This window comes from Oryzias latipes, chromosome 17, assembly GCF_053564925.1.
Source record: "Oryzias latipes strain Hd-rR chromosome 17, Olatipes_Hd-rR_3.1".
Classification (NCBI taxonomy): Eukaryota; Metazoa; Chordata; class Actinopteri; order Beloniformes; family Adrianichthyidae; genus Oryzias; species Oryzias latipes.
In genome coordinates this window covers 29,435,003-29,444,898 of record NC_136253.1, presented here as the reverse complement: position 1 = coordinate 29,444,898, position 9,896 = coordinate 29,435,003, and the positions used below count along the sequence as shown (strand labels likewise).

At 39.6% G+C, this 9,896-nt stretch overlaps 1 protein-coding gene across 1 annotated transcript; it reads right to left on the bottom strand.

Moving 5' to 3' along the window:
• Nucleotides 1–464: 464 nt before the first annotated feature.
• tfa (transferrin-a) lies at nucleotides 465–7,583 on the bottom strand. Its single transcript, NM_001122912.1, is given in 19 exon segments — nucleotides 465–782; nucleotides 1,451–1,643; nucleotides 1,834–2,015; nucleotides 2,120–2,187; nucleotides 3,027–3,089; nucleotides 3,092–3,148; nucleotides 3,150–3,177; nucleotides 3,581–3,745; nucleotides 4,301–4,321; nucleotides 4,413–4,509; nucleotides 4,594–4,757; nucleotides 4,844–4,997; nucleotides 5,147–5,310; nucleotides 6,005–6,060; nucleotides 6,164–6,293; nucleotides 6,579–6,770; nucleotides 6,855–6,957; nucleotides 7,324–7,472; nucleotides 7,539–7,583. Coding segments are annotated over 19 exon segments (2,070 nt in total). The 5' UTR covers nucleotides 7,579–7,583; the 3' UTR covers nucleotides 465–738.
• Between the last annotated feature and the right edge of the window lie 2,313 nt (nucleotides 7,584–9,896).

The window sequence follows — 9,896 nt, the reverse complement described above, 5'->3', positions numbered from 1 at the left end:
TGAAATAAATCAATAAATCAAATCAAATCAATTATACAGTACCATTGTTTTTGTTCAAAACGGCAGTGATTATTTAATTTTAAAGATGAGAGGGCAAAATATTACAAAAAATGTATGTCCTCTTTTATAAGTATAGAATTAGAAAGCAAACAAGCAATTAAGCAATAGGAATAAAAGTAGAATATATTTCATATCCCATGGGGAAAAATAGATGTTGATTGTCCATAAATTAACCCTTTAAAAAAAAACTGGTTTGATTTGACTTGAATAAAAAAAATTTAAAAAATCCCAAAATAGTTAAAAAGTAAGAGGCACTGGATTCTCCTATTAGTTTTTTCAATGGACAGTGGTCTAGATTTACTTTGTCACCTTAACTACTTTCTATGAAATATCATTTTTTTTAAACAACTGGTAATTTTCTGATAGTAAACAAGACAATTCACACAAAAATAGTAGTAAAAATTCTTTTATTTGATGAATGTTACATTTCTTTAGTACACAGGTTGATCTCATTGGGAAAGTGAAAATTTTTGTTTCAAGCAGCATTAGAGTAACTGCATGCAGAGGGAATAGCTATATTGATTTGAAGAATGTGGTCTATCTATGTCGTCTGCATTCATGAAAATGGATCCAGTTGTAGCACAAAACCTTAATTTGATTAAGTTGTAGTGTTGGAAGTGTCGGTAAGTATTTAAATCACTTAAATCCAGCTGAGCGTCTGCACCGTTCCCACTGCCTTTAGGTCTGCTGACAAGAGTGGAAAGTGCAAGATTTCTCCAGATCTGGAAGGAGAACAGAGCAGAGGTGATTTAGAATCCAGTGCAAAAGTGTGCATGATGGAGGGAAGTCACTAGCTTCATTTACATGGACAAAAGCTGTCGGAATAAACGCCTGACCAGAATAAAAATGCATCATGTAAACACACCGTGTTTGACCTGATCAGACTCAGTCCGGTCAAGATAGGTGGGTTATGCTGATTGTTGATCCGATTGTGGTGCATATTAAACAATTTGTTCTGATTGTGGGTCACTACTGGGCTGGCTTTTATGCCATGCATAGACGGTGTGGCGCTACAGAGAAGGATTCTGTTGTTGGCCACACAGATTTAGAAAATTATAAGCAAACAGTCACTTAATAATAAAAGCACGTTTAGAGGATCTATGCCACAGCTTTGTTTGTGAAACTCGCTATTTCTTATTCTACGGCCATTTCTGGTATTTTAGATAGTCCTGCGCATGTCAAAATGATTTATTCCGATCAAAAGTGTGGCATATGTAAATGTTTGAAATAATCGGATAAAGTTCTTAAGGGCTTATGTACACATTTCAATTCTAATCTGATCTTTGATACGATCACAGACATTTTGCACACGTAACCGCAGCTAGTGAAAAAAAAAACCATTTGACTCGTAATAAAACTGCCTACTTATTATTCTATGAGCAGCACAAACCTGAAGCTGTGTCACTGCATTTTCTGAGGGAGGTCATGGCCTCCATGTACCCAGATCCCAAAAACTGATCATAGCTTGTTCCAGCAGGAACCTCCTGGAGACACTTGGTAGAGTCCTTGAACAGGAGGTTGTTTCCATTCTGGGATTGGAAGAGCTTGAATGAAGGATCGCTTCCACTGGCTCCAAAGAAGGTCTGAGGAAAGAGAACAAACTGGTCTTAATCTAGACTCTGAAATGGCACATTGTCAAGTCATCATGTTTTTATTTAGTAAACCACATGTCCACGTCGCTAAAAATTTCATGTGGTAAAATTTGGGAAATGTGAATTTCTACAAACTGTTCCACAAAACCAAGCCATGGAAGCCTATAGGCTTGTTACTAACCTGTTGAACCTGGAGGACGCGCACAACGTCACTGCGGCTCTCTGGACGAGTCACTACTGCGTGTGCTGGCACAACCGCCAAATTACAACTGGCATATTCAGAGATTGGCACTGGACCCTTTCCAGGGCAGATCAGCTGGTAGTCATCAGATTTCAGACTGCGAGCCCAATCAGGACCGTTACCTTTGAGAACACAAAGACAGACAGTGCTTAGAAACATGTCATGGTTTAAAAAGGAAGCAGCAGAGAACAAAAGATGGAAAGACGTGTCAGTGTTTGCTTCTCACCGTCGGTGTTTTCACCAACAATCGTGTGCTTGATGAAGGCAACATCCCCTGCTCCCTCAGCCAGGCACCTGTCAACATTGGATGGAATTAAACATGGACTCACCGAGCAAGTTATGAGAACTCTACTGTGTTAATGAGCAAAAGAATGAGAAAACAGCATATTATTGCATGTTTTATCATCAACAAAGATCATATAACACTAGAATTTATACAATTTAAGACCCGCTACTATAAAAATCGTGTTTTTGTGTTTTTAACATATTCTTGTGGCATTTTTCTAATGATGGAGGAGATATATACAGAAAATTAAGCTCAAATGGCATCTCTGAGTATTTCTTTATTCAAATTGTTGTTAATCAGGAGCAGTCGAAGAAATTCAGTTTTTAAAAGAGCTCATTTGTCATGCACAAAAGACACTGGGTGGACTGCAAGCTCCCTGCTCTGAGCTCTCAGAATTGGGGAGGGGAAAAGGGGCGGGTTGCTCTGGGGCAACAATCCCACCCACAAGTCAGAGGCAAATTTTGAATGAAATACTGCCGCTTTGCAGAAACTATGTCCGAGAAAACAGCACCTTTTCTTTGATTTGGGCTAAAAAAAAATGGCATATTCATAATTTAAAATCTACTGGGAAAGCTTTCAAAAAAGCTCAAAAAAGGATTGGAGTGGATTTTCAGGTCTCCAAGCTGATACCAAAAAAAACCCAGTCAAATTTGGCTTTTGTACCTTTTAAGGCACAATTACAAACATCTCCCAAGTGACACATCTGTTTCTTTCCTTCAGCTTTACAGAAATTGCTACTGTAATATAAAAGAGGGTATGTCTTCTCAAACACATCAAAGATTATTGTCAGAAAAAATTGATCATAGCATTAACTTTTCACAAGATAAGTTATTTCTTTACAGCGTACCTAAAGGCTCCAGCATAACCGTAGTACTGCTCTTCGGGCCTGGCTTTGCACTTGGCCTCATCTCCGACAGCTTTGCCGCTGCCTTTACACAGAGTGCAGAATGAAGAGCTGGCTTCGGCTCCGGGGGCACAGCCACTGGGGAAGAACTTAGCTGAGGAAGGCAGAGGCTCAGTAAGACACTATTAAAAATGATAAATAATATCTTTAACCTCAATAATACTTCCTGTTTTTGTGTCTGTTTTTTTCTAAGGTCCGAACATTGTTGGCCTCATGACTCTCCTGCTTTTGTAAGGATTCTCCGACGTTCTTTAGACCTTCTAAAAGTCTCTACTGTTATTCATTTCTAGCTTTCTTTTTTATCTGAACACTGACAAAATGATTCACTTTTTAATGATATTCACTTGTTCAGACACAGACTGGTGCAAGATTTAAAAAATGAAACTGGTTTGGTGCCCACAGAAATTCTGAAATATATCAAGAGGGCAGTTTTATATCTTCTGAATCTGCTATGACATTTTGATCTTTGTGACCAAAAAAATTAAATAAAAACTTACTGAAATCGCAGTCTTTAGTCTGATCATAGATGCGGCCCATGGGGATGTTCCACCCAGCAGTTCTGCCAATGCCAGTGTGGCAAGACTTCTTTCCTTTAAGGTTTTCCCATGTCACTCCAGAGTCTTTCTTAACCACAGCCACAGCATAGTATGAAGAAGCTTGGCCTGAGAATGGGAATACCCCAAGACACAGAGTATAGATTGAGTCAGGCAAATGTACATGTTAAAAAACACAAACAGCAGAAGGCATGGCTTTAAATTGCAACAGTTTAGTTTGTATAGTCGGTATTCATTTGGGTACAGAGATTTGTGTTTGTTACAACTAATGCAGTGCTTGTGTAACTCACGATTAACTGTGATTATATATTTTCTTAGTCGGTTTTATTTATATTTACCTCAAAATAACAATTTTCCGATGATGTTTACCCAAAATGATGTATTTTCTCCAATTTGGGTCAACCTGGGGTAATTATATTGACATACAATAACTAACACCGAAGTAATAATAGTACTAATCGAATTAATAATACATTTTATTTAGAAAGCACCTTTTATAAAATCCAATTTACTATAGGAAGAGCTACCTTTTGCAGGATGAATTTCTACAGTGAAATGGTTCAAGTCTGGATTAAATAGTGCACCTCAGCATAGCCACATCAAATAGGCTAATCCTAAAAAGGGACTTTATTATTGAAAGAAGATTATAAATAGTTAGGGTACCTCCAGAGGAGCTGCACAACTCTGTGGGAGAGAAAAGGATCCAAAATGAATCAAGCAGGAAAGCTTAGATCAAAGAGTACAATGTGGCTTTTGTGCTATCTCCAAATCATACCTGCATCGTACTGCTCCACCATGGCTGGAACCAGACCACACTTTCCAGCTGTGTACACCTCTCCTCCATCCACTGCCATTGCATCTGCTTCTTTGCGCTGCAAAAGAAAGATTGTGTCGGCAAACTGGTGCCTCTAGATGGTGTAAACATTGGGAAACACTGATGTCACAAAAAGCGTCACCATAATTTTCTTTAAGCATTCTTCAACTGAAGGGGCATTTTGGCATTCGATGGCGGCTGTGTCATCAGTCACACTGTTGATGCTCCAGGTGTCACACTTTGCAGTTTCAGCGTGGCCCACGGCACACCATTTAATGGCATTGGAGTTTGTGCCGACGGTCTGCTCTGAAGAGGAAGAAACAAAATACAAAGGTGAAGTCTGTGTCAACAAGTGTTTGATGACTTTGTCCATGTCTTTTCCTTGTTTATACCTTTTTTGAGAGAACGGACAATGCTCATGTACTGAGCACCCAGGTACAGGAAGGAGTCTGTGTTTTGTGGCAGCTTCACCAGCCTCTGGGTTGAATCCTTGAACATCAGATTCTTTGAAGGAGCATAAGCTTCAGAGGAGAAGAGGTTGAAGTTCTGAGAAGACAATAGAGATAAAAAGCAATTTTAAACACTGAGAGACATTTGTATATTTTTGTTCTGCTTGGTTTAGTGCAAGTCTTTTGTCATTTCAAAAGACAGCATATAAGCTTTTTGAGGAGCTGTGCAAACAGTTCTTGATTTACCTGCACTGAGTTGAGGCTTGTCCAGATCAATTCAGCCAACTGTGGGTCCTTGCGGGTGACAATAGCATGAGCTGGAACTCTGGCCAAGTTGCATTTCTTGTAGTCATCAATTGGGGCTCTGGTGTTATCCCGGCACAGGAGCTCATATTTGGACTTCTCTTGATCTGAAGGAGGGACACGAACCCAAATCTTATTTTTTTAACGTAACTCTGAATCTATTTACAGCTTACAGCTTGTCTTAAGGTTATTTTCTTTATTAATAAAAGAATGGTGAGAATAGATTAATTCATTTTCTTCTGTTTCATCCCTTTTGGGGTCACGGGGCTGCTGGAGCCTATCCCGGCCACTTGTGGCCGAAGGCAGGGGACACCCTGGACAGGTCGCCAGTCTGTCGTAGGAACACATATTCACACATCCATTCACTCTCACACTTATGGACAATTTAGAGTGTCCAATTGACCTATAAAGCACGTTTTTGGACAGTGGGAGGAAGCTAGAAACTAGGAAGCTAGGAAGCCAGAGACCCTGGAGAGACCCCACACAGGCACAGGGAGAACATGCAAACTCCACACAGAAAGGTCCCCCGTTGATGTTCTGTTTCAGGTCCCCCAGCTGGGACTTGAACTGGGGGGCTTCTTGCTGTGAGACAAGAGCGCTAACCACTGCACCACTGTGCAGAATGATAGAGAATAGATAAAAGATTATATGAAAACAAATGCAACTTCAATAGCAATAAACTGTGCTGAAGACTCATATAATCCAGAACCTTGTGATTTCTTTTTCTCTATATTTTTTAAGTGTTTAGCTGCTGCAGAAAAAGTATTATTGTACGTGTTAGAATGAGTATTTGACACTGACCAGGTACGGTGAGATGTTTCACAAAAGCCACATCCCCGGCACCTTCAGCCAGACAGCTATAAAACAGAAAAGATGTTTCACACTTCACATGTGAAATGTCCCCAGTGTCCACAGTTTCTTCCACAGTGAAAGTGTCATGTGTGACAGGCTTTTACTGACTTGAAGGCTCCATTGTAGTCATAGTAAGGCTCCTTCTGGGATCTTGAACAGTCTCCTTTGCAGAGCTCACAAAGCTTGGAACCCCTTGTTGCCCCTGGGACACAGCTGGCCTGAAAGAAGGTGCTCACCTCTGCAGAAATAATGAATAAATGGAAAGATCTGAAAATACTTTGTTTTTTCAGGACAGTGAAACTCCAATTTGCATTCAATTTAGACACTTTGCACCCAAAAAAAAAGTTATATATATATAATGCATGGAAAATTCTTCCCTTTTTTACAGCATTAGAAACACATCCAAGCATGTGGGTTTTTTTTCTGTCTTCATCAGTGATCATACAAAGTCTCTATTCTGCTGTTTCCAAAGTACTCACTGGTGTCACTTTTGGCTTTCTGATGACTGTTTGGAACCACTCACCCTCTTCCACTGGTTTATCCTCAACGCCTGCCCACTGAATGATGTCCATGGACACCAAAGTCCCAATGGGAATGTTCCAGCCTGCAGATTTCCCCAATCCTGTGTGGCACGATTTCTTCCCTCTGAGATCTCTGATGCCAAATGTGGTTCCCTTCTTGGCAACAGCAACAGCGTAGTAACAGGTTTCTGATGCTGAATACATTAAAATAAATAAGTACATGGAAATGCCCTAGCTCAAGGTTAATTTTGTTGCTTACTGGTAACAAATAAACGTACAGGTGCCGTAGTCTTCAGCAATGATGGGGTGCAGGTCATAGTTGTTAAGACCAGCAGTGTAAACGTCTCCTCCATCCACAGTGATGGCATCTGCTTCACCAGCCTGTATGACAATGCACAACATTTCACTTCAACGCTTATGACAAATTGGTTTTCCAAGAAATACACTAGAAAGTGGCTTTTTTTGCAACTACATTACATATTACATTTGTTTTTATTCATTCTGTCAACTGAAGTATTGATAAAGATTTTGAAAGGAAAAATTTTATTCTGAAGATGCACTGATGAGTATATATTATTTCTACATTCCTTACTATATAATATAAAAAAGGATATTGTTTTTTTACTGCAAAACTCCAAATTAACTTTTTTATGAGCTCGTATAATAGATTGTTGAGAACATTTAAATTATAATAATAACAACAAGAATAACGTTATTAATGATAAAAATGACCCCAAAAAATCTCACCTTGATTGCAATGATACAGTCAAGGGTGCTTTCTTTCTTCACGCAGGAGAAGGCGGGAGATGCCGCTGCCAGATCTGAACATTTTCTGAATTCTTGGTCCGACTTTACGCACCATTTCACCTTCTGAGCAGGAACCGCGAGCGCAGCGGCTGCGTAAAAAAATCACAACGTTTAATTTAGTCGCAAAGAAATGAAGTGCAATTTTTGTTTCATACCAAGACATCCGAGCAGTGTCAAGAGGAGGAGAGGCTTCATGCTGAACGGTGGGTCTCTGGACCGCTGGAGCAGGGAGACTGGGAGGCAACTCTGGCTTTTATAGCAAACTGAGCCAAGAGATAAAATACCACAGTTTGCTCAGGTTTCCTAACGCACGGTGCGCGATTTTGTACTTTGGTGCGCTCAAGCACGAGGGCGCACGGAGAGATAAAAAAGCCTCTCCAAAATTTCCACATGTTGGAAAATCAGACACTCAACACAGTAAGGCTTTTGTTTGGAGGCTTTGGGGCAATTCACAAGAGCAGAAAACTATTACAAGGGGCATTTCCAGGCTCAGAGTTCCAGGAAAGCCACCAAAACACGCATATTTGTTAAATTTGACATGTTGATTTACCAATATAAGACAGTTGCAGGAGGAGCAATGCATGAAAGAAAGTGGGCACTTTTTGAGATTTGGGATGTTAACACAATGTCACATGAGAAGATTTAAAAAAAAAAAAGAATGCTGCATGGAAAGAAGTTATAAAACATTATTCAAGTGTCCAATGTTTCTAAAGAAAAAAACAACCAAATGTTTCTATACAATATATAACTACAAACCCTTTTCAATAGGGCAAAGTTCATGCAATTTCACATCAAAATTGCTTAAATATACAATGGAGAAAAGACAAACAAGTAAGGTCTGAATGATAGGATTGTCACTCCTCTGAATAAAAATATTTTCCAAGGTTTTCTTCATAAAACTGCATGTAATAGAACTGTCAACAAAATTGTGTTTCATTCATTCATTCATCTTCTAAACCCATTTTGTCCCTTTCGGGGTCATGGGGCTGCTGGAGCCTATCCCGGCCACTCGTGGGCGAAGGCAGGAGACATCCTGGACAGGTCGCCAGTCTGTCGCAGGGTCACACAAATCACACACCCATGCACACTCATATTCACGCTTGTAGGGACAATTTAGAGTAACCACTTAACCTACGAAGCATGTTTCTGGACAGTGGCAGGAAGCCGGAGTCCCTGGAGAAAACCCCGGGAGAACATACAAACTCCACACAGAATTGTGATATTGTGTTGAAAAGATCAAAGGATTGATATTTGGTTGAAAAATAAACACGCAGCAACATATTCTCATCCAAACTGTGCAGTCATGAAGATTTATAATCATGGAGTACTTCACAGAGTCAGCCCCAAAATAAAGGGCTCAAAGAACCGAAAATTGGGTCTCAACCTCCTTCAGCCTACAGTGAGGTCATGTGAGCTCCATCTATGGAACAGCCTCCCTGAAGATCTGAGAACTTCCTGTTCTGTGGGAAAGGACTTTTTCCAGCTTAGTTTTTAACTTCTTCTTTTCTCATTTATTGCTTAAATAATGCTCAATGCGTTATTAGTATTAATTCTAGAGGATTGTATTTGGAGTTGTGTGCATGTGTTACATGTGATTAAATGTATGATTTTTTTCTGGTTGTGTTCTTTTGCTTCTAACAATCAGTATGAAAAATATTTAAACAGAAAAACCGAAAGACAGAAAGAGAAAAGCACTAAATGACTCTCTTTTAGAAAGCATTAAAAAAAGGAATTAGGAATTTATGATATCCAATGAGGTAAAAACTGATAGGCTGTTCCACACTCATTTTATGATTTTTAAAGGCTGTTTTTCTGGACATTAACACGGAGCTAACTGTGTTGTCACAAATTAATTTCTTCTTCCATTTGTTCCAGTTTGGAAAATGTTCATAAAAGCAAAGCAGTTGAAAAGGGCCTGGCATCAAAATTGAAACAGAATGGTGGTGGACGTTGGGATTCACTCTTTTTTGCATGTTTCGCTCCTGCAGAGCTTCAGTTGCTCGACAGGATAATGTCTGTTATGTAATTGTATCATAAGTCCATTTGAGCTTGATAAGCATTTTTATCCTGACAACGTTTTTTTGTTTTGTTTGAGGTACTGGTGAGCTTTTTTTCTTCTCAATGATTGATTTCATTGGATCTGTATTCCTGATATTTCTCTATATTCAATAAAGATCCAGAGGAGGAGAGTTGTGCCATTTAGAAACCTGACCATCAGAGCCATAAGTCAGCAGAGTGCACGGCAGAGGCCTCTGTAAGCAACAATAGGGGGCACCGGGGTCAGGCTTTTCTGTCTGAAACTGCACATTGGGGACTTCTACATTGAGGGTTGACACCTCCGCTTGAAAGCACGAGTGGTTTCAGCAGGTCTCTATACTTTCCTTTCTCTGAACTACATCCAAACCCCTAAATTATAGGGAAAAAAACATGCCGCACAAAAAAAATAACTTTCAAGCTCCAAACTGTGTTCATTTGAAAAACAAGCCATTGCTGAAGGTGTGAGGTGAATTTAA